The 25,807-nt window shown below is 40.2% G+C and overlaps 1 protein-coding gene across 9 annotated transcripts in view; it reads left to right on the forward strand.

Annotated features, from left to right (window-relative positions):
• The window catches only part of CGNL1 (cingulin like 1), a 149,567-nt gene that overhangs the window by 102,768 nt on the left and 20,992 nt on the right, over positions 1 to 25,807 (forward strand). For all 9 annotated transcript variants that reach the window (XM_039492997.1, XM_039492990.1, XM_039492999.1 and 6 more), the window contains exons 9-14: positions 8,365 to 8,571; positions 9,054 to 9,158; positions 18,623 to 18,775; positions 19,730 to 19,900; positions 24,150 to 24,311; positions 25,453 to 25,542. In XM_039492997.1, coding sequence (XP_039348931.1) covers positions 8,365 to 8,571; positions 9,054 to 9,158; positions 18,623 to 18,775; positions 19,730 to 19,900; positions 24,150 to 24,311; positions 25,453 to 25,542 — 888 coding nt within the window. The remainder of the gene's footprint in view (positions 1 to 8,364; positions 8,572 to 9,053; positions 9,159 to 18,622; positions 18,776 to 19,729; positions 19,901 to 24,149; positions 24,312 to 25,452; positions 25,543 to 25,807) is intronic.

Consider the following 25,807-nt stretch of genomic DNA (forward strand, 5'->3'; position numbering starts at 1 on the left):
ATGGTCGTGGGAAGAAAACAAAGCAAATAGAAATGCAAGCAAACAAATAACAATACATGAAACTAAAAAGGGCGCCATGTTAGCGTCTTTAATTGAAATAAAAATAATTCCAGCAGTAAATAGCTCTTTGCTTTTACTAAAGAACTTGCTAGCTGATTTGAAGGTACTCTGGATTTACCGTGCTGTAACAGAGAGCAGAATTTGACCCAGTAAATTATTGCTGCCTCCGTGTGTGTCTGCGCATACGGTTCCAGACATAGATTTTTATCTCCCGGTAAGATAACCCGCTTACTCTGCAGCCAGCATTAAGTCTGTTTTGTAAATTTATCAGCAAGGTCAAAAAGAATGAGAGATGTAGCTGACCCTCTCGACCCACTCCACCTCTAACCGGATCAGTCTGCACCACTCTGTGGGGAAATTTCACCGTGGAAAGGCTGCATCCAGTGTTGGTACCATTTAGGTTCATATAGTATTAGAAGATACAGGAGTGTAGCAGTAATGCACTTCGTGGTATGAAACATATTTTAAGTAGCAATACTGTCGGGATGGATTTGCTACACTGAATAAAGGGGACAGACACTGGTCTATACACCTACATTCATTTACACACACGTATCAGTCTGTTAAAGTACATCTTTTTGAAAAGCAAGTTTAGTGCAGGGAGGTAGGGAGAGACTAACTAAAGGGCTGGTATTTTTGTCTGACACGTTGATAAGTAGTCATTTTTGGGATGTCAATTAATCGCAGTTAACTCATGCGATTAACAAAAAAAATCGTGATTTAAAAAATTAATTGTGATTAATCGCAGTTTTAATCACACTGTTAAACAATAGAATACCAATTGAAATGTATTTAATATTTTGGATGTTTTTCAACATTTTTATATATATTGTATTCTGTGTTGTAATTGAAATTAAAGTCTATATTATTTTAATTACAAATATTTGCACTGTAAAAAAGATAAAAGAAATAGTAACAAGGAATCCGGTGGCACCTTAAAGACTAACAAATGCATCTGAAGAAGTGGGTTTTTTACCCACGAAAGCTTATGCCCAAATAAATCTGTTAGTCTTGAAAGTGCCACTGGACTCCTCATTGTTTTTGTGGATACAGACTAACATGTCTATCCCTCTGATAAAAGAAATAGTATTTTTCAGTTCACCTCATACAAGTACTGTAGTGCAATCTCTTTGTCAAAAGTGCAACTTACAAATGTAGATTTTTATTATTTTATTTTTTTGGTTACATAACTGCATTCAAAAACAAAACAATGTAAAACTTCAGATCCTACAAGTAAACTCAGGCCTACTTCTTGTTCAGCCAATCGCTAAGACAAACAGGATTGTTCACATTTATAGGAGATAATGCTGCCCTCTTATTTATTACAGTGTCACTAGAAAGTGAGAACAGGCATTTGCATGATATTTGTAGCTGGCATTACAAGATATTTGTAGCTGGCATTACAAGATATTTACGTGCCATATATGTTAAACATTCGTATGCCCCCTGATGCTTCGGCAACCATTCCAGAGGACATGCTTCCATGCTGATGATGCTTGTTTTAAAAAAAAAAAAAAAAAAAAAAGCATTAATTAAATTTGTGACTGAACTCCTTGGGGGAGAATTGTATGTCTCCTGTTTTGTTTTACCCGCATTCTGCCATATGTGTTGTAGCAGTTATGTTATATCAGTTATAGCAATCATGTTATAGCAGTCTCAGATGATTATCCAGCACATATTGTTCATTTTAAGAACACTTTCACTGCAGATTTGACAAAACGCAAAGAAGGTATCAATATGAGATTTCTAAAGATAGCTACAGCACTCAGGCCAAGGTTTAAGAATCTGAAGTGCCTTCCAAAATCTGAGAGGGATGAGATGTGGAGCATGCTTTCAGAAGTCTTAAAAGAGCAACATTCCGATGCGGAAACTACAGAACCCGAACCACCAAAAAAGAAAATCAACCTTTTGCTGGTGGCATCTGACTCAGATAATGAAAATGAACATGCATCTGTCCACCTCTTTGGATTGTTATCGAGCAGAACCCGTAATCAGCATGGAGACGTGTCCTCTGGAATGGTGGTTGAAGCATTCATGGACATATGAACCTTTATCACATTTGGCACCTAAATATCTTGTGACACCAGCTAAACAACAGTGCCATGAGAATGCCTGTTCTCACTTTCAGCTGACATTGTAAACAAGAAGCGGGCAGCATTATGTCCTGCAAATGTAAACAAACTTGTTTGTCTGAGCGATTGGCTGAACAAGAAATAGGACTGAGTGGACCTGCAGGCTCTGAAGTTTTACATTTTTATTTTTGAATGCAGGGTTATTTTTGTACATAATTCTACATTTGTAAATTCAACTTTCATGATACAGAGATTGCACTACAGTACTTGTATTGGGTGAATTGAAATACTATTTCTTTTGTTTTTTTACAGTGCAAATACTTGTAATAAAAAATAAACAATAATATAAAGTGAGCACTGTACACTTTGTATTTAATGTTGTAATTGAAATCAATATGTTTGAAAATGTAGAAAACATCCAAAAATATTTAAATAAATGGTATTCTATTATTGTTTAACAGTGCAATTAATCACACAATTATTTTTTTAATCACTTGACAGTCCTGGTTAACAATATGCAAATTAGAGTGCGTATTTGAATATGCATTAATTCATTTATATCAATAACAAGTGTCCTGATGATCAGAACTTAAATCTGACCCGGCTGCAGCATGGAATGAGGTTTAGCAATACAGAAATTGTCAGATTTAATGTCTCATCAGTGGTCAGTCCATCTAAGATAGTGTCCTGCCAAAGCCCTACAATTTATCACCTGGCCCAGTGTGAACAAACTGGTAGATGTTTGTTATTTCCCATCATTTTGTGATGTGCCATTTACTTTTAAAACACAGTGACACAGAAAAGCGGGGGCAGACAGAAGGGTGGAATGTACATGGCTAGAATATTTAAAGAAACTACAATCTGAGAATTAAGATATGCTAATTACAAAACACAACCATTACTTTAATGTTCCACAAAGGTCACTCTGTATACTAAATATGGATGCATTCATTCCAGTCTTTGACTTCAGGAATCTCACCCAACTAGCTGTACCTGTTAAATGCCATGCATGTTTTTACATATATAATCACACTTTCATAGTTACTCTTCAAAGGGTTAGAGACAGCCTGGGGAACACAAAATGGTTCTATGGTAAATAAATGATTATTCACTTTCCAAATTCAACATACAGTTCTGGTTCTGACCCTTTTTGTGACCCTGTCTCTCTGGTTAACTTCTTATACTCGTGAGTAAACTGATATATAGAGCCTTTAGTTTTCGGTGCTTTCTGGATGGGAAATATCCTGTTCGTTAATTTAATTGTTGTTGTTATTTAGTGCCTTTAATCTTGAAGGACCTTAAAGTGCTTCACAGGCCATTTATATATAGCATCATTGAAATGCAGCCACTTCTAGGGAGGAGGGCCACATATCAGTAGACACAATACCCAGCACACTTACCACTAATTTGTACTGTCTACACAGGGGAAAAAAAGTGTTGTTTTTTTTTCAATTGAGTGACCCTCTCTCCCCCCAAATGCCTCTGTGAACAGCACATAACACCTTTTACATTGTTTGAGCTGGCCATGTTGTAGCCTAGTGTTCAACTGAAAAAACGCACCTTTTTGTTTGCATAGACAGGCCTATGGAGCCCTAAACTTTGTATTATATTTGCCATCCTCAAGTTGTAGAATGTGAAATACAGTAATTACCATTCAAAAAGTCAGTGTTTGTCACCAGATAGCATAGAGGTGATTTAGTCCAGCAGTTCTCAATTCTTCCCCTGGCTTTTTATTACAGGGATTTCACTTAGGACTAGGTAGGCCGTTGCCTTTATGTCCTCTCTGAAAAGGCAGCAGTGCATGTAACATACTAGCTTTGTGTGTAACATTGCCCTCTAGTGACTGGCCTATGGAAGGTCCTGCTTCTTTTGTCCTGTTTCAGAGTCTTGAGGTTTTTGGATTCAAAGGACCAGAGTTCTAGTTCCGTTGGATTCAATAACTGTCTGTTTGCAGCATGTGGATTCATTACATGTGGACTCCCCTAGCTTCCCCTTCCCTTCTCTCAGGATACCGTCAGCTGCGCAGGTTGTCAGGCCTATATTTCACTGCCCATTCCACTCACATAGCTTCTCTGAAGAAGATGGCAGTGCGAGCTACCCAAGCTCTTCCCTATCTGTCCCCTGCATGTGGCTCCCCTGAAGTTAGTGGAGCCAATCAACTTCCACAGTAGAGCAGCAGAAAAAATTACTCTGGGTTTTTTTTTGTTGGTTTTTCATTTCATTCAATCAGAAGAGAGTCCTAAGCTGTTCATGAAGGGAGAGGGCAAAAAGGACAAGAGATTTCCAGCTCCCACGGGACTTCTGGGGTGGGCTTGAGGTCTCATGGTATTTGGCAGTGGCGCAAGATTTGGAAACATGATTGGTGCCCTGTTCTCAGGACCACTTCCTGTTGCTGGTTTCCAGCAGCCAAAGAGAACTAGAGCACATGGATCACAGGCTGCAGTTTGGCAATGACCAAAACCTGCTTGATTAGGTGGGCATGTGACTGTCCACTCCAGAGCTGGGACCAAAACCTGGTGGGGAGACAAGATGGGATAACAAACTTGTTGCAGCTACTTGTGTTGCTAGGTGTAATACATTATAGAGAATTTGTTCAGGAACAGTTCATTTATGTGAAAGTATAACCCCTGCAACATAGCCAGAATCATTGGAGACCTGTGGTGAGCTGCTGATTACGTGCTGTCACACAAGTTTAGGCTGCCTGAGCCAGCTTTTACTTACACACTCGTTCTCCCCTCCTTTCCTCCCCCCCTAGATTTTAACTAATGTTGGAGAAGAAAATACTTGGAACTTGTTCAGTGGAGTTGGTTCCTTTTTAAGTTTCCCCTTTTAGACATGCTTGACCTCAACCTTGGCCAGTTTCTGAAGACATGCAGTGGAAGAGAAGGGAGAATACCAATTTGGTTTAATTTGAGTGATACATAATATACATAAAGCAAAAGGCAGGTCAGAATAGATCCTGAGATATGACTGTATTAAGCCTCTGTGACGGGGCTGAACTTTCTTAATTTTTAACTCTAATGGGTAAAGTTCCTTTTGCCTCACATACAGTGCTTCCTGTTGATGTAGGTACTGTGCTCTAAATGAACAATGCTTCCAGGGCGGGGAAAAAAATATTGATATGACAAGAGAATAGCCCTAACACACAAGATGAGGTGCTGGATACTTCAGGTACAGTATGGGCCTTCTGTTCTGTGTTCTCTAACTCTGGAGCAGTGTGTAGGCGGTTGGATGAGAAAGAACAGACAAATCAACATTCCATTCACTGAACTCCCCAGCATGCCTAAGCTTCTTTCACTCAGCTAGTAAAAGGCGGAAAAAATGAAACAAAAAGGAGCCACTAGTAGAGTGCCTGCTAATTAGTAAAACTATGCCGCATTACAAAAAGCAAAAATAAATGAATACAGAGGATATTACCAAAAAATATGTGAAGTTACAGCATCAGCAGAAATACATTTCAAAGCTCTTTAACTAGTATGTATGTTCCGAAAAATTGACTGCCTTTTTGTGTACTTGCAAAAAGACTAGAACTTGTCATCCTGCTGGTGTTGCCAATTTTTGTATAAAGAGTTCATTAACCCAAATGGACAGTCTGAGCGATTTCTGAGTTACAGCTTTATCAGAGTAATTTGCATATTTTTGTTATTGCTTACTAGAAAACAATTAGTGAAGGGTCCTTTGTAGAATAAGAGCCTGTTGTATAACTTGAATCAGGTTTGCAGTACTCCTTTCTTCTTCTTCTTCTTCTTCTTCTTCTGTGTTGATTTTTCCAGTAGCATACAGCACGGTGTAGCTTTGTTGCTGATATGTCCTGTTACACCTGGAGAGTAATCTCCATTTAAAAAGCAATTGGCTTTGTTTCAATTTACAAATGAATTACTGCTTATCTCTATTTTTTGCCGATAAAGCAAAAACATTGTAAAATAGCTATTCACCCCTCTTTTCACTTTATCTACAAAAGAATTCACTTAACCTACACGGGATAATCCATTTTGTATTTCTGAGATGAATGTAAATATAATCCCATACACAATATCGTGCTTAAATATTTTTAAAGTTACTAAAGCAAAAGTCAATGGGATTTTGTATTGGAAATAAGGATCTGTGCTGATGGATTCCTTTGCAAGATTAGGGCCTAAATGTCCAGGATCAAGAACCAAACCTTTTATCACAGAGCAGCCTTACGTTCCTGGTGGAAGATTTGAATGAAACATAAGCAAAGGGCCAAAGATCAGGTCAACCTAGGGGGTCACCCCTATGAGTTGAAGTGTTTAAAAATGTGTATGCTGCATACATGGTTAAGCTCACTTGAATCAAATCTTTACGGGATTGTTCTGTCACATGATTCTTCCATTCCACAACCTGCCACACCACATATAATGATAACAATGACCAGGGGCGGCTCTACAAATTTGGCCGCCCCAAGCAATCATGCCCGGGAGGCGCCCCCGAGCCACGGGAGCAGCGGACCTGCCGCGGGCATGACTGCGGAGGGTCCGCTGGTCGCGCGGCTCAGCTGGACCTCCCGCAGCTGCGGACGGTTCGCTGGTCCGGCGGCTCCGGTTGAGCTGCCGCAGTCATGCCTGCGGGAGGTCCAGCCGAGCCGCGGGACCAGCGAACCGTCCGCAGTCATGCCTGCAGCAGGTCCGGTAGTCCCGGGGCTCCGGTGGACCTCCCGCAGGCATGACTGCGGCAGGTCCACCGGCCCAGCCTGCCGCCCCCCTGGGAAAGGGCTGCCCCAGGCGGGTGCTTGCCCCGCTGGGCTCTAGAGCCGCCCCTGACAATGACACCATTCCTCACCATCTCCTCCTTCTCATTGCCATTTCCATGACTCCTCAATACACTAGTTTCTTCTCTCTACCAGTAGGCTTATGTCTCTGACTCTCTGTTCTTTTGTTAACTTGAGTTTAATTTTGAATGTTAATAAACCCCAATTCTTTATCAGTTGCACAAGGTTAGCTTTATTTAATTTTTGAAAACATGAATAAAAAGAGTTTAAAAGTAATAGTATTAAAGTAAGCTTTCTGTTTCTAGATTCTGAACTGTAACAAATTCATTGCATAGCCATATATAAACAGTAGGACAAATATTATACAAGTCATATGATCTATACAAAGCAAAGATTTAAATGCTGCAACCAAGCTCATTGCCAAAAAAACTATGAATGCACAGTATAATACCATGTCATGTGAGAAAACCTCGGATGTAGTTTTATTATAATTTTGTCTTTAATGCATTGTATTTTTTTTGTTTCTAAGCAAATATATAAAAAGCATCCTTTTGAAAACCTTAAGCACCCCGACATATGTTAATAAAACAAAACCCCAGCAGCTAAATTCCCAACACCACTGCCCTAACCAGTAAAACATATAACCTACAGCAACTCACTTATAGCTAAACAGATTAAAACTCCTCCTGAATACACAGAAACTTACTCCTCAAGGGCTCACATTGCTGTTGAGATCTACTAGGTTTTTTTTATAGTAACTTTAAAATATACTTAAGCAGAGATTACACTTGCCTAAGGGCTTAAAATGGGACGTATTGAAGTAAGAATATGAGATAACAGACAAAAGGCTGCTGAAATATAGAGGATATTATTTGAAAGTGTAATAATGCCTTCAAAAAGAGGTCTCTTTTACCTACATAGCTGGTAACTTTGGGTATTGTGGTTCATGGATCTGCAAGTAATACAAATGCACCTTTGTGGCCCACATAAATCTGACCTTTCATAGAATATTCCAGGTTGACACATCCACAGTTTTGTATGGATGGTATCTTTGGTTTCAGAATTTAGTTATGGAAGAAGAGTTATTACCCTTTCAGCTCTAGGGATCTGGATGCAAACTGGCTTGTTATAGGTCACAGATGGATGGGAGTTTGGGCTCGCTCAGAATGCTGAGGTTCTCAAAATGGAGTTTATGGTAATAAAACAGGCAACTGTGCTTCTCTGAATCAAAACTTGCTCAAAAGCAAGTTTTCCGAGAGCATAGGTTGCATGTGTATCTTCTGATGGTACAACTAATTTACTTTTAACTCTAATATGGATTTTGCTCCAAAATGCCAAAAACTCCAGTTGGCAGTGTTCCTTTATCTATATGAATCAGAAAATATTTCCATCTTTAAAATTTTCATCCAGGATTACATGGACTGAGACCTGTGTTTGGAAACAAATTGCATATTTTACATTGTCTTTAAAAATGGAGGTTTTGTCTGTTATCTTTTTTACTAGAATGCTGTTGCCCTTGCCAGTGAAAGAAACACTGCAGAACAGATGCAAAATAGTGCAGAAAATCGAGTGAAGGAGTTGGCTGAGCAAAATGAACAATTGAAGAGAACAATTAAAGAGCTAGAGAACAAAATTAAGGAACTCCATCAACAGATTGATAATATGAAAGAGGAAGAAGATACAATGAAGGAAAAAATAGAGAGATGTGAGGTAAGTTACAAAACCAGACGTGTAACTTGTGTGGTTTTCTTCCTGTTCGTTGGATGGGTACAGTGCACACAAATAAAAGATGAAAGATGAGATGAAGGCAGGCAGGCAAAGTCATTGTTGGTGCAGTAAAACCTATGCAAAACCAGTGGGCTTGAAGGAGAGAGCAGGCTGGAGCTTCTTCTACAGGTACACGGAGGCTGCTTCAGCTGACATGACAGTATGAAAATAACACTGAAGAGTGGGAGATGGGCACATTGGTGATGTGCCTGAGTGAGTTTAAGAGGAAATGGGAGGTTGTAGGCAGGAAGCAGTGCAATGTGGAGTCCTGGAGGTGTGGAAGAGGAGCTTGATGTGGAAGGCAAGAGGAAACCAGTGAAAATGTTTTTACGTGTTTGCAGTTTTATGCTTGTGGCTCTTCTGAAGGCAGATTAGAGAGAAAGCAACATCAGCATTCCTGAATCTATCAAACTTTTGTATTGTAGAAAGAAAAGCAAAAATTAGAAGATGTCCTGGCACATGCTGGGGAGGAGGGAAAGGAACTGTTGTTGGTGAAAAAGTCTTTGGAAAGCAAGCTGGAGGATATGCAGGTAAGTACAACAACTTAGTCAGAATATTAAATGTCTTTGTTTGTTTTCTGCAGTGGTGACTTTCTCTGGTCATATTTAAATTCCTTCTGTTAAGTTTTGCCCTCACAGCACTATTCAGGTCTTTCCTCTAAGCATAGCTTCATCTAACTAAGTTTGCCTTCTTTAAAAATAAAAATCTTTTTTTTTTAATTGAACAAAGTTGGAGGGAAATAAATCCCCAGCAAACTTGTTCAGTTTTTGACAAATCTGCTTTGTAATTTTAAATTATAGAATCATGGAATAGAATCATAGAATATCAGGGTTGGAAGGGACCTCAGCAGGTCATGTAGTCCAGCCCCCTGCTCAGAGCAGGACCAATCCCCAACTAAATCATCCCTGCCAGGGCTTTGTCAAGCCTGACCTTAAAAACCTCTAAGGAAGGAGATTCCACCACCTCCCTAGGTAACCCATTCCAGTGCTTCAACACCCTCCTACTGAAAAAGTTTTTCCTAATATCCAACTTAAACCTCCCCCACTGCAATTTGTGACCATTCATTACTTCTTAGTTATCTGTCAGCTTTGGTTGTGTTTCAGCTAGACTTTACATGTGTGAGGATAAGAGGCTGTAATCTGGCAGTCATATAAATAAGAAAAGTATAGCTGGAAGAATTAAAGGTCACTGGTGAGTGATGGGGTTGGTAGTGGCAGTTCTCCCTCCCATACCAGATTTCAGTTACTGAGCTGAGGAGAGTGGTGGGGACACAAAGAAGAGATGGAGAGAGGAATTGCTATGGAGGAGAAACCTGAAACTTGCACTACTTGTAGCAGGAAGACAAATGTGAAGAAACCTGTAGGCTTCTCTGGTGGGCAGATATTTGGGGAGAGGGCCTGTGCCCCACTGGAGGGATAGGGACATATTAAAGGGTGACTGCCTCTTTTAAGAGGGAATGGGGTCCATTTCACTTGGACTGATTACCTGCTGCCCAGCTGGGCTTAAGGGAAGGCACCTAGGTTCTTCTTTGAGTGCTGTCCCTGTGCATGCTCCACTTCAGGTGTTGGTGCATCCTGGCACCACTGATCAGAGACAATTCACAGTGGGACAAGATCACTTCCAATACAGAGTACTGCCATTCGGACTGTCGACAGTTCCATGAGTCTTTACCAAAATCCTAACGGTGGTAGGTTAAGAAGGAACTGAGGGGGTTGGGATGCACAGGCACTAGTTGAATCGCCAATGGCACCATGAGACAGCTACTGCACTTGCGCGTCCCGACCAGGCACTGCTACCGAAAATCTTCGATCAGCGGCGCTGGGACGCACTGACACCTGAAGTGGAGCACCCACAGGGACAAACATCTCAAAGAATCTCAGTTACTGCACAAGGTAAGTAACCTTCTCTTTTACAAAGGGAGAGACAGCTGCATGTGGTGGTAGTAGGCAGATGCCTGAGAAACACCGTAGGGAGTTAGAAGGTTCCTGGAGGGCCCTGCATCAGCGAAGGCGGGGAGAAATACCAGTGGGGGAGGCCTGTGGAGAAGGCCAAATCCAGGCAAGAGGTGCTGGGAGAGCAGGAAGACAGACCCTCGGGGAGGAAGGGCTGTGCCAAGCTTGGGACTGAGGCAAAATAAATCACTTTTAAGGAGAGGCAGACCCTCAAGAAAGAGGCTGAAACTGGGATGAAAACTGTAGGGTTGAGTTCTGTTTTGAAAGACTTTGTGCAGGACTTAATAAATTGCACCCCAGAAAGGGAATGTTTTGAATATCTGGATTGTGTGCATTTTTAAATGGGTCCTGCATGACTAGGTGGCCAGTCACACAGCACAAACAGGAAATTATGAATAGTGAATACTTGAAGTAGCAAATGGTTTGCAAGCAGTCCATGGGTGGGAAGTATGCTCAAAATGCCATTCAGCAAATCTTTTTCAAATAACTAGCAAGGCAAATTCTGTTTGCAGATAATTAGCAAACACAAAGATGGGCTAAATTTGTTGAATTAACATTTTACTGTGAATGGTTTGCTTAGCTCTAGTTTGAGAATCATTTTTAGAACATGTAAATTAATCCTGATTTCAAGGAAGAGAAGTAGACTTGAGTATTTCATCTCACTACTTGGCATAGTGTCCTGTCTGTACTGCAGCACCACTCCAGCAGAACCATGTTTAACAGTTTTTGCTTACAGTGGTAGCCGGCATGGTTTGGTGCGCCATTGTGAACAGGTCTTTAATTTACATTCTTTTGTACATTACTTGAGCTGTAGCCTATTGCTGAAGAGAAAATATTAATAATGTGAAATGAGTCTTATAGTGAGCTTTTGGGGGCAGGAATAATCTTTTTTTTTCTGTGTGTGTGTGTGTGTATAGTGCCTGGAACAGTGGGGTTCTAATTCCTGATTCTGTGCTTTTTACAATACAAATAACTAATAATGGAGTAACACATCAAGAACCAATAGAAACCTACTGAATAAAGCTGTAACCATTACAGTAAACACAGCAAGATGCAATGCTTCTCCTTCCCAAATTCATACTCAAAATGGTTAAAGCTGCAAGACACTTCAAAATGGTTATTGTGGGTAGTTGGAATAAATAGCTTCATTCAAAGTAGACTCCAGTTGCTAGAATGATGTGAGCTTATTGCAGTTTTCAGCTGCGGCAGCTCAGACAAATAGTGATTTTTTTGTGCTAACCTCTGTAGTATGACTTTTGTTTCTTAACCACTTTTCAGTATTCCAGCATTTTGGAAGCAAAACACATGCCAAAATTTCCCCAGGGTCTTATGCAGTCCCTGAGAACAGGAACTTCTAGGAGTTTCCTGAGAGCTATCTCAAAGAAAGCTGCTCATTCTTTCCATTACCCACCTTCATCTCAGAACTCATAGGCTATTAAAAAAAACAACAGACACTAATTGTTCTAAATCCTTTGCCAACATTGCAACATATAGCGTCATGTATACAATACTTCAGGCGAATAACTGATCCTGCTCAAGTCAACAGAAGCTGTGCCACTGACTTCTAAGGGATCAGACTTTGGCCCTTTGGCCATGGATGGAAAAACATGTAAAGTTCTTGTCGCCTCGAGTTAACACTGCAGTATATAGATAACTCAGGTTACTCTTCTAGTGTTTAGCCTAGCTTGAGTGAGAGCAGCTACACTGTGAAATATTAATTGAGCTACACAGAGTGATTGTGTTAGCAGCTGATGAGTTATTAACTCAAGCTGTAGCCTACACCCCCGGAGGGCCAGCCAATTTGAGATAAAAGCACCACCACATTTAAATTAAGGGTTTGTGTGTGTGGACAGGACTCGCATTTGGGGTAATAACTCAAACTGTAACTTGAGCAACTGCAGTGGTATCAAATACTGAAGTCTTATAAAGTGTACGTGCTAGACTGAGCCTGTGTGAAAAAACACCCCCCTGAGCGACAAAAGTCTTAGCACTGAAAAGCGCCAGTATAGACAGCTGCATTCCCAGCGATAAAGCTACCACCACTCGTTAAGGGTGGATTTTTTAATCGCCGGGAGAGCTCTCCCCCGGGGATAAAGTGTGTCTACCCTGCCCACGTCACAGCACTGCCGTGACCTCACTGTAACGTGGGCAGTGTAGACATACCCTGAGCTATTTATTCATTTGGATGTTCAGTAGTAAATCAGAATGAAACCAAAGTTCAAAATATTCACATCCTTGGTGCTAGTGATAGTAGTACTTCTGTAACATTTAAAATATATTCGTGTATCTGAAATTGTGCGTTCTTGTTTTGAAGTTTGACCTTTTATGGCTAATAGAACTCAGAGTATTAGAAATGTGTTAATCTTTGGAAGCAGTGCTGTAAAATCATGTGTGGTGGACATACTTAGTGAATACAGCATAGTACAAATGGTGTTTATACTCTCCCACTCATAAATAGTTTTTATGACAACCAATGAGAAAACATCTGCTGAAGTATTGCTACCAGATCTGTTAAATTTGGGGACACATTATAGGAAAGATAGTCACTTTAAAAAGGGGAACTATATTTTGTATCAAACTTTATACAGCAGGCTTTCTCCCTAAGAGCTAGTTTGTACCATTTAGTGACAGCTCTGCCAGGGCCAAGCATAGAGCCATACTGCTAAAGAACCCTTTATTGGGTACAGTTAGTTCTCTTCAACCTTTCTCCCCATCCACGAAACAGACAGATGGATGGAAGAGGAGCGCTGCTGTGGTCTTTTCCCCTTCCTTTTCAACCCCTTAGACTTTGCCTGGCTCTAAGTTAAGTGGAGAGATTTTTGTGTGGGTTTTCTATGTTTTGGTAGCTACAGACCAAGAAAACCAAGTCCTAGCAGGACTCCAACATAGGGCAGTTAGCGTGCCCTTTAAAGACTAGGGATTTGGAGTATATGACATAAAAGCAATCCTAACGGGTCATTAGTTCTTCCTGTTTAATGAAGTGTGGACTGAATAGTCTGGAGAGGCATTCCAGAAGTAACTATTCCAGTTTGTTGTTAGCTGACTGAAAATTGGAAATTTTGCCCTTTGGGAAATTCCAATATTTTGCTATTTGATTTCATCCTAAATTGGGTACAACAGTGAAATAACAAAACTTTTCACAGAACTAAAAGTTCTTTTAAAAAATATGGAAATTTAGAAACACTTTGTTTTAAAAATTTTGATTGGAACGAAAAATGTTGACATTCCCGAATCAAAATTTTTTATTTTACTTTGTTGAACTGAATTACAATGTTTGTTTATTAATCTGCATGTACTGAGGTACCATAGTACCTCATGGGAGTTGTAGTTTGGGTCCCTTTGGCCCCCCATTCTCCCTTATGGGCTGGGCTTCCTGGTTGGACTATATCTCCCATAGTGCACTTGTAGCCATAGGATTCCTGTGACACACCATGTGGCTGAGTCAGAGAGAAGACTGGGGTGCATCGTGGAAGACGTAATCTGGCAAAAGAGCCTAGTCCATAGGGGAGAATAGGGAGATGAAGTACCCAAACTACTACTCCCAGGAGGCATTGTGGCACCACATGGAAATACAATTTAATGTTGAAATGACTCAAAATGAAATATTTTGTCTCTTTTCCAAAAGGAAAATTGAAAAATTTCAGCAAAATCGAAGTTTTCCCTTGAAAATTTTCACATCCTAATTCCCATTGTAGGCTCAGCTAGGTTAATTGAATAATTTTTCCATCACCCTAGCTACTGCCTCTCGAAGGGATAGACTTACTACAGTGAGGAAAAACCCGTTCTGTCGCTGTAGCAACTGTGCTGCAGTACTACAGTGGCGTAGCTGCAGCACTGTGCCCTGTAGCGCTGCTTGTGTGGACATATCCTTGGTCATGAACAGCAAAAGGTAACGTGAATGAAAAAGAGAAGAGAGACGAGTATATGGAATTATACTAATTTTCATTTCAGGATGTTAGCATATGGCCCAATACAATACGTGGAAAAAAGGCTGTATTTGCTATTACCATTCTCCTAGACTGCCACCTATCTGAACACCAGGCAAAAATTTGTATGACACAATAGTTGACCAAATGTGTTGCAGTCCAATAATGTGACATGTGCCCCCTGCCCCTAAGCTCCCATAAACAATAGAATATGTTCACATGTAAAATACACCTCTACCTCGATATAACGCTGTCCTCAGGCGCCAAAAAATCTTACCGCGTTGTAGGTGAAACTGCGTTATATCGAACTTGCTTTGATCCACCAGAGTGTGCAGCCCTGCCCCTCCCCCCCCCCCGGAGAAATTTGTATTATATCGAGGTAGAGATGTAATTTGTGTTGGTGAAAAGAATTCTGATTTCTGCTGATAATTCTGAAGTTGAGAAACTGACCAGATTTGCTACTATGTTTCCTCCCGTCTTTCAGCACGCTGCAGGCATAGAACAGCTTCCGTTGGCACCACCATTCTGCCACAGTATAGTTCATTGATCTGTGTCTCTGGGGTTTGTTTCTCAAGCATGTGTAAACAGATTGTGAAATAAAATTGTGATGGGTTGGGTCACAGAAAACCCCTTGGGAACTGCCACCTGGTGTGCTGAGACTACTCCTGAGCCTGTTTTCCCCGCTAGCTTGGGACTCCAGAACCTTCCCTGTTTGAGCCAGACACGCTAGCCTGCTACAAACCCAGACTCAGGTCTGAACAACATCCCCAAGAAGCTGCAAGCTTAACTGAAAGCGGCTCAAGAGGTGTTCCTGCCTTTAACACTCAGATGCCCAGCTCCCAATGGGGTTCAAACCCCAAATAAATCCGTTTTACTCATAAATTGTTCACCCTGTATAACACTGATAGAGAGATATGCACAGCTCTTTGCCCCCCAGGTATTAATACATACTCTGGGTTAATTAATATGTAAAAAGTGATTTTATTAAATACAAAAAGTAGAATTTAAGTAGTTCCAAGTAATAACAGACACAACAACGTGAATTACCAAAGAAAATAAAATAAAAGACGCAAGTCTAAACCTAATACAGTAAGAAAGTGATTACAGATGAAATCTTACCCTCAGAGATGTTCCAGTAAGCTTTTTTTACAGACTAGTCTGGGTCCAGCAATCAATCACACTCGCGTGGTTAATGTCCTTTGTTCCAGTTTCTTTCAGGTATCTTTTGAGCCAGCTGAAGACCAAATGGAGGGGTCTCCCAGGACTTTATATAGACTTTCTCTTGTGGGTGGAGACTCCTCCCTCCCCCTGTATAGAATCCCCACTACAAGAGTTTTTGGAGTCACATGGGCAAGTCACATGTCCATGCATGACTCAGTTCTTTACAGGTGGTAGCCATTGTTCACATGCTACAGACGTCTTATGTGGATTGGATTCTTCCAAGATCCATTGTCCATTAAGTGTTTTTTGATTGGGCACTTAACTTGCAAATTCCTTTCTAAAGGAAGCTGACCAAATGCCTTACTAAGCCTACTTAAAATCAAACAAGTACACAGCCGATATTCATAACTTCGAATACAAAAATGATATATGTATACAGTAGATCATAACCTTTGTAGAGATATGTTACATGGCATATGTAGCATAAAACATATTCCAGTTATATTTACATTCATAAGCATACTTCCATAAAGCTTTATGGTGTGCAACATCACAAAAATGATTTGTGAAAGTCTGATAGTGTGGGAGTATCTGAGATTTTTATGATCTGTTGGAAGATGGCACATTAGCAGGGACCCAGTGATTCTCCAGCTTTTAGCATCTCTACAATGCTAAAATAAACCTTTTCAGGATTCTTTAAATTCTTTGGTGCCAGCTAGGCTGGACTATTGCTGAACAGCATTTAATAGCTCTTAGATGACTATGCTTTATCACTGTGCATTGTTTAGGCATCTGCCTGTACCTTCAACACACATATTAGACATTTCTGTGTTCAGATGTGATAAACACCAGCATACGGAATTGTAAGGGATGCCAAGGACCTCAAAGGAGAGAGAATTTTTTTAAAGCATTTGACACTCTCTTTTCTTGTCCTATATGCAAACTACAACTGTAATTAGGGTTTTAATTATAAAGTGCCCATGGAAGTGCTCACAAATGCTTTAAAATATATCTTCAAACATAATAAAGCAAACCACATAAATGCCAGATATATTATTAAAAAGACACTGTCAAGTAAAAACTTGTGAATTGGAAAAAAAACCTATTTATTTTGCAGATATTTAATTCTTAGCCCTTTTATAGCATATTTCATCCATAGAGCTCAAAGTTTTACAAGAGGATGTCAGTATCATGAGCGAGCACGTTTCCCCCCCGGCTGTAGGAACTGAGGCACAAAAAGGGGAAGTGATGTACCTAAATTCATCCAGAAGGCCAACTGCAGAACTGGGAATAGAACCCAGGTCGTTTGAGCATAGATTTTAAAAAGTGACTCTTAAAATCTAAATTGCTTTTCACTCTTAATGCTGTTTGCTTCATATTTACTTTTCTCCCAGTTTGGGCAATTAAGAAAGACGACTTGGTTTCACTTTTCTGTATCATCTGTTTTTAGTTGATTTCAGTTTCTCGTGCTTGCACTAGCACATGCTGCAATATTTGTGTTGCACATGCTTCAGGGGATTAATCACTAAATTGTGTCGTTATTGTTGAATTTTTTTTTTAATGTAATAGAAACATTTCAGTGAATCTTCAGTTTGATAAAAGTAAGCCCTACTTAAACCTGATAGCAACCTTTTAGAAAAGCCAAATGGCATGACAGTAAGAAAAGAATAGAGAAGGTTATTAACATTGAGCCACAATGGTCAAAACTGAAAATGCCTCTGAAGAAGTAAAGTTTTCAGATGTCTTGAAGTGTGAATGGAAGGACTGAGTAGGGTTCTCTAAGGAAGGCTGGTTCCTTGTCTTGGGGGCCACCACGGCCAAAGCTTTCGTGATCCTCTGGTGGAATTCTAAAGGGTAGGGACCCCAAAGAGTTGAAACCCACCCACATGAGACTCATGGTCTCAAAATGTAGTTATGCTCCCCTCAGCTCTATTAATGTCTTTAAACATCAAACAGGAGCAACTTAAAATCAATCCCTTCATCTTATATAGACAGCCAGTGAAAAAAGCTCTTAGCTTTGTGTCACTGATAATTTTGTGCCCAGTGTGGCTTTTTATTGGGCATAGAATATACGGTTGAAGATATTGAACAAGTAGTTCTGACTGAAGTGGTGAATTTCTTCGTTGGTCTTTATGCATATTTGGTGTTCTGGAGCTCCTAGCCCACTATGTGACTGTACAGTACAGCTCTGCATCTCATTCAAAACTGGGTGATCCTTAATGCATAAAGAGAGGCCTGGCTTCAACAGTAACATAAAACGCTTTGATGAAGGGGTTATTTAACCTGCCAAGCTGTTCAGGAGAGGGACCCCGGTCTATTTCTGTTTGTACAGCGCTTAAGACAATGACGCCTATTCCTGATTGGGGCTTTTGGGTGCTATGGAAATATAATTTAAAACATTAATAACTAAATAGTTCTTTCACTGGTTTTTGGAAGAATACTTTTGTTTTATTAAATCAATTCAAACACATTTCTTTAATGCTGAGGAAAGAAAAGGCAGAGCAAATGAAGGTGAAAGAGTATATTATTTAGAGACTTTCAGATAGAATAAACAAGAACAACAAAGGAAATATGAAACCTGAAATAAAATATTGAATTCTCTGGCAGAAGGTAAAATTTGCCGGGCACTGTGAAACTTCAGCTGACTATGGACGTTGCATGTAATAGAGCCAACAAGACAGACAGTCATAGGTTCTCAGAATTCTACAGTGTTTCAGGAACTTGTAGACATTTATAAGTAAATATTACATGGCTGTATGTTTTATTTGTCATAGACTGACTGTCAAAGCTTGACTCAGCAACTTTCTTCCTTTTGATTTTGTGTTACAGCGTATTATTATGATTTTTATTGTTGTTGCTTCATGGAACATGTTAGTATATTACATCAAAGTCCTTTGACTTCTCAGAGGGTTATGGCTGTTGTGTTTTATAGTGTAACTTTTCCATCCATTGCAGAAAAAATGTAATCAGGTTATTCAGGAACAGCAACAGTTAACCGAACAGTTAAAAGATGAAACTAACCAGAAGGAACAATTAAAGAGGATAAAGAATGAAATGGAAAATGAGCGATGGCAACTAGACAAGACTATTGAGAAGTTACACAAGGAGGTAAGGTTGCAGTTAAAAGAGGCAGCAGGAGATAAGGTATCTAATGGAAAAAAGCAAATAAACTGCCAAATTACAAAGAAAAGAGCTTAAAAGCAGTGTAAATGAAAGTGAAATGTGAACTTTGCTGTTAGTGTATTTGACCTGGTGACTATCAATAAAAGCTTTCTGGACTGGAACAGTAGTTGGAAGAATGCAATCTGAAAATACCATGGTAAAACACTCCTATTTTGTTAAAATAAGATGCCATTATGTACAACAGACTCAGCCCTGGTATACACTGGGGGGCGGGGAGAGTGTCGACCTAAGATACGCTATTCGTGTAGCTGAATTTGGCGTATCTTAGGTCGACTTATCTGGCCGTGAGGACAGCGGCGAGTCGACGGGGAGCGCGTTGGGGGATTAATTTATTCGCGTCTAGATGAGATGCAATAAATCGATCCCCGATAGATCGATCCCTACCCGCTGATCCGGTGGGTAGTAAAGACCTGCCCTGTCAGTCCTTGCTCAGCACAACCATCAGCTGGACTGCAGTGACTTGCAGCTGATTTGTCCAGCTGCGGCATTGTTGTATTAGTTTTGCCATCTATGTGTGAGCACACAGCTTAGTTTTGGTATGATAAAGTATTTAGTGATGGCTTCATAGAATAAATTCTAATTTGTACAGGTTTAAATACAAGCCACCTGTAAATGCTGCTGGCAGAAATAGGGAAATGTATTGCCACACATTTTAGAAACACAATTTTAGAGTTGCATATTTTCAAACTGGTGCATAGAAATTCAGCTGGACATATACACCATTTTGAAAATGTTCTCTACACGGTGAATTATGTTCCTAATGTAACATAGGAGACTGAGTTAGGTAGAAAAATATTCTTCTGTAGTACTAATGAAGACAGATTCTCTTCTAGCATTGTTTTACTCTTGGGAAATTTTATGTGTTTGTTTGTTTGCCAGATGGCTGAAATTGTAGAAGTGTCCCGGTCATCCACCCTGGAGCTTCAGAACCAGCTTGATGAGTACAAGGAGAAAAATCGCAGGGAACTTGCAGAAATGCAGAGACAACTAAAAGACAAAAATCTTGAGTTAGAAAAATCACACCTGACAACCATGAAAATGCAGGATGAGGTACTGGCTCATAAGTTGAATGACATGTTTAACCTTTGACCTAGAATCCTCCTCAGACAATTTTCAGGACAAAGAATCTTTGCTATCATGCTCTTGTGCACTTAATCACCATGCTTTTGTGTTTGATTCTCCAGGATGAGCATCAGAGTGGTACTTCTACAAGGGCAATGAGGTTCAGTGGATACAATAGATAAATGCAAAGTGTGTTTGATGAATTTATTAAAATGATATGATAACGTTTCTGCTCAAGTTCTTTTGCTCTTTTAATGTTGATTGCTGAAGAGAGAGTTGAGAATTTTGAAATAGCCTTAAATCAGAAAAAGATGGAGATCTATTATTTTTTTTAAAAATACAACAACACAGCCTGGCTTTAGCTTTTTAAAGAAATTGTCATGGATGTTTGAGATGTTTCAGATTCAAATGACAAAGCTATTTGTGCAGCCCAGAATCAGCCTCAGCCTTGAAGTCTCTGTCTTTTTAGTATGTAAATTCTACCATAAAATTAGTCCGGCTTCTTTAAAGTTCTAAATACAGTTATTAGTCTGACCTCTTTAAAGTTCTAAATACAGTTGTTCGTTATTTGGAAAACCTTTGAGAATGAACAGTCCATGGATGTCCTCGGTATATAAAATATATATTTTAATAATTTGAGCTTCCAGGCCAGAACTTCCCCTTCGTTTCTCTTTCTCTTTGTTGAACTAGAGCAGAGGCGGGCAAACTTTTTGGCCTGAAGGCTGCATTGGGTTTCCAAACTGTATGGAGGGCCTGTTAGCGGAGGCAGTGCCTCCCCAAACAGCCAGGCGTGGCCCAGCCCCACTCTTTATCCGACCCTTCCTGCTTGTCTCCCCGGGACTCCTGCCCCATCCAACCCCGCCCCCTTCACTGTCAGCTCCTGGGACCCCTGTCCCTGACTGCCCCCCACCACCGCATCCACCCCCCCCTCCTTCCTGACTGCCCCCTGGGGACTTCTGCCCCCATTCAACCCCACTGTTCTCTGCCCTCTGACTGCCCTGACCCCATCCACACCCTCGCCCCCTGACCACCACCCTGAACTCCCCTGCCTTCTATCCAACAGCCCCCCCCGCTACCTGCCCCCTTGCCGCACTGCCTGGAGCACCGGTGCCTAGCGCCACTAGAGCCATGCCACCCAGAGCGCCAGGACAGGCAGCTGCACTGCCCAGCTGGAGCCAGCCATACCACTGCGCAGCACAGAGCGCCGGATCAGGCCGCAGCTCTGCAGCTGTGCTGCCCCAGGAGCTCGCTGCCCAGAGCATTGCACCGGCGGTGGGGCGAGCTGAGGCTGTGGGGGAAGGGGAACAGCAGAGGAGGGGCCGGGGCGAGCCTCCCCGGGGCAGGAGCTCAGGGGCCGGGCAGGAGAGTCTCGCGGGCCATAGTTTGCCCACCTCTGAACTAGACTGTAAGTTAATAGAAAAAATATAACACAAAAAGGTTAGTTTGAAGGATCGCTGTACGTTCTTCTCTCTTCTTTCCTTCCATATTATTTGTTACTCGCATGTTGCTTATAACTATTACTGAAACTCTTTTTTAAAAGTCATCTGCTATAACTGCAAGCAGTCCATACATTCTTATGTTAAAAAAAAACTCCTGGCCCCCAAACAAAAAACCCAACCCTATATTATACTACAAAAAAGACTGTGGTAATTTTGTTTTAAACTGTGTCACTATAGACTTTGACTGTAGAGTGCTGCATTATATTTCTATAAGTGAGTGTGTAAATTGTTAGGGCATGAAATGTTTTATTGTATAGCTAGCTGCACAAGATACAGCATAATCCTTAAATTACAGGAGAAGCTCCTCTCAGAAGAAGCATCCATATAATAAGTTTTATATTAAAATAAAACAAACTTCAGAACAATCAAATGTCTCTCTCTCTCATGATAACCATTTTCATTCAGTGTTGGCCATTCAGTTCCTTGTCAACAAGAATTCATATAGCACTTGGCATCCTTTTTGAGAGTCTCAACAGAAAGGCTGAGGGCTGAATGAGCATGAAGACTAAATCATCCTCTTGCTCATATCAGTGGTCCTCTAAATCAGTTTTGAGGTATGTGGGTAAGGCAGTATGGGAATTCTTCATTTACTGTTGCCCATGCTGTAGTTGGAGACATAAGACACTGGATTCTAGGGATGTCAGTCCAGTATAATTTGAAACACTGTCACGTTCTGGGTTGCAATCCAGACCAGCGAGAGGTTGCGTCACTGCCTGCTCCATAACCTTGGGTGCCTCACAATATTTTGCTGTTGAAGCTCCTAACCTGGCTGCTCACAAACGGTCTTCCAGCGTGTAGGTCTATGTATAGTTGCAGCCCTGGTCCAGCAGGTCTGATTCCAGCATCCCGTCAGCAATACACCAACCCACAGCCTAGGTTACTAATCTCAGGGTGATCCCAACACACTCCCTGTCCTGAACTTTCCCAAATTCTGCAATATCCAGCCCGCTCCTGGACAGTTCAGATATTAATGTTCATTTCTTCTGTATGGAGTCAGTATTGTTACTTTAACTGGAGTTACCAAAAAGTTCAGTTTAAACACAGCACTGGATTGATTTAAAAAATAGAACACCATTTATTAACACAAGAAGATGGGATTTTAAATGACTTCAAACATAAGTAGTTAGAAATGGTTACAAGCAAATAAAAGTGAAAATGTGCATCTAAAAATCCAAAACTTAATCTAGCAAGTTTTGGTTCAAGGCTTTGTTCAAGGTGGCTTTTCTCACCCACAGTCTCCCAGGATCATGATGACTGACTCTTTCCTCAGTCAGGATCTATCCCAGAGGCCCAAATATGCTGTTGCCTTTGTTGTCTTAGGTGAAAGAGAGTGAATTTGGGGTTCTCGCCCCTTTCTTTTATAGTTCAGTGAACCTTTGAAGTGGATTCTTCTGCAGGTTACCCTTCAAAGTAAAGTTTATTCAAGCAGTAAAGAAGGCGACAGGCATAGGAGGCTCCATGCTCTTTCTTCCCCCAGGTGTGTGTACTGAAATCCAAATTGTTCTGTTTCCTGCCATCTCCTCCCGCTGCTCTCTTGCTGGCCCTGTTTACTATATATATGTATATTGAGGTGAACGCACATTCCTTTGTTTAGGATAGGCCTGTTTGACAACTTTTGCCTAGGCAGGGCCGTCTGGTTTTGAACACATGCTAATAACATCACACAGGGAGATTTCATAACTTTACTTATAATGTTGCTACATACATTTCGCCATGATATTATTGATCAGTGAGTCATGAGTTTTCAAAGGATACCTCACAAGGCATATTTTGTAGAAAGATTGTTACAATCGTGTGTTGGGTGTGAATACAGGGGTGCTTAGTGTCACACGCTGGCATATAGATGCTTCTTATTAGTATGCAGATAACTATCTTAGTAGCATAGTATAATGTATGGCCTGTAATTATCCAGCCTTCTCTCACTTGGCCTTTCCAACAGGAAAATAGCTCTGTAAATAAATCTATAACCTGGTAATGCTCCATCACTGAGCTGGATACTTCTTATATAAGTAATGTGAGGGAGAACTGAAAGTGAAACTCAGATCATGTCATAGGAGTTTGTGTACTCAAAGGTATATAACACCTAACAAATTAATCAGAGCGCCTCATCACAGCACAAAAACTAAGAGCTTCATGCTAACTATACCTTTTAATGGGACTGTGTAAGCTTGAGTGAGAGAATTTAATGAAACACAGAACACCGTTAGGAGAGAAAACCCTCTTCCTCAAGGGTTGTACCTCCTACTATATATGTATGGGGCTATAGTTTAATATATACAATAGCAATTATACCATAAATATAATATTGTTGTCATCAAAGTGCTTTAGTGCCAGAGCAAGGGGCATAAGAAAGATCAATAACTGTAGTGATGGTATGAAAAGCAAATAAACCTGATGGAAAGAATTACCAAAGATGTAATCATGCACAAAGCTGTAGGACAATTGGCTAAGAAAAAGATAATTAAGTAAAAAATCCGGTTTGTATTATTACTACAGTGAAACCTGTACGCTGAAGGGTATTTTCATATCTGAGAACTCTGATCCAAAGTTATTTACTTGGTGCCATCTTGTGGATGAAATAAAAATGACTCTAATAAGCGCACAGTACTACCTACTTCCCCTCATCCTGGTTTTTAATAACTTGTTTTTAAAGTCTTAGCAGAAGTGTAGCCCATTTACTGATATTACTGTTACAAAGAAATGTGTTATAAATTGTGCCACCTGCCTTCTTGTTTCAGATGCGTCTTATGGAAGAGGATTTACGGGACCACCAGAGAGCCCAGGATGAGGCAATTACAAAAACTCAGCTGCTGGAACAGACTGTGAAAGGCTTGGAATATGAACTGGAAGCCAAAAATCACTTGAAAAGTGATCGGGCGAGACAAATGAAACTAATGGAGGTAAAAGGAGCTTTTGGATGGGGGGTCCTTTGGATGCTTGGTGCTTTTGTATAGTACATTTTTTGCTAGAGATGATTGGAAACGCTTAATTTTTTTTTACTGTGGTTGTGCCTTGGAAGCAACAACATAATTTCATCTCTTCTGATGGAAAAATCAATGTTAGGCAAGAACTATTTTGGCATCTCCCAAAGGTGAGCATTCAGCACATCTAATAGGGCATATTATGTTCTGAATGGTAGTTATTTTGAGAGCTCTTTCAATACTTTCCTTTCTTTTTCTCATGTGACAAATGGACGTTCTGACCAGTTACCACTGTTGTTCTCCTTCAATTCATCAGGCACGAAAATCAGAAAGTTTTAACTCCTAGGCACTTAAAACCTGATCCACTCCCAATGAAATCAGTGGGAGTCTTTGCATTATCTTCAATGGGCACTGAATTAGGCCCTTGTCTTGCTTTTATAAATGGCTTGTTTTTTATAGCTGTGAACAAATTAAAATTAATTTCTAAAGAAAACTCTCTGTTGAAGCACCTCTAGAGTATTTTGAGAAATATTATTGTTAAATTTTTTTTTAATATTATATATCTGCAATTTTTTATGCTCATAGAATTACTGCAAGTGTCCCTGACCAACGAATATTTAATAATAGGTTATTGGAAACTGAATTAATTGTAAAAAGCATTTTTGCATAAGTCACCTTGTAATAGGTTTGCAAAGTTCCTTCCCAGTGGAATTTCTCAGACACTTTTTTCAGTTTATTCAATTTGTTACTGCAATGAAAAGGGAAATCATGTTCAAAGTGGAAGCTAGCTGTTGAACTGCACTGAAGAAAGCTGTGTTCTGAAGTTACACTGAAGATTTTTTGTTTGTTTGTTTTTTGTTTTGTTTTTCAATAATGAAGTTAATAGCAAACAGGCTGTTAAACTCTTGTAGGCTTTTCTAGTACAATACAGATACTTTTTCCTGAGTTCTCTGCAAATTGTCACAGGGGCTGCACTTTTCAAACATCGTTCTGCCATGTTACATATGTGTGTGTGTTTTCAGACAAATCGAGCCCTTGCAGTCCTAAAGAGAAATGCTCTGTAGCATTGTAAAGAGGGTGAAGGACTAATCCATTGAACCACTTTTGTTTTTTCATTTAGGACAAGCTGTCCCAGTTGGAACTGGAGCTTGATGAAGAGAGAAACAATTCAGATTTGCTGTCTGAGAGGATTAGTAGGTGCAGAGAACAGGTACTTGACCAGTGAACAAAGTTTGCTTTGCCCAACCGTAGTGTAGTGATGAGGAAGAAGAGGGTCACAAATAACATTAATGCATTAAATATCAGTCTTCAAGTTAGATGCTTATTGTATTGCATGCAAACCAGATAGTAATTATGTTCAACAACAATAGAGCTTTCAGTGCAAGAATCTCTTAGTCTCTTAATGGCTGAGCCATTACAAACATTGAATCTCTCCCCCCTTGTAAGTATTCTCACACTTCATATCAAACTGTCTG

This window comes from Mauremys reevesii, linkage group 10 (assembly GCF_016161935.1).
Source record: "Mauremys reevesii isolate NIE-2019 linkage group 10, ASM1616193v1, whole genome shotgun sequence".
NCBI classification, from domain to species: Eukaryota; Metazoa; Chordata; order Testudines; family Geoemydidae; genus Mauremys; species Mauremys reevesii.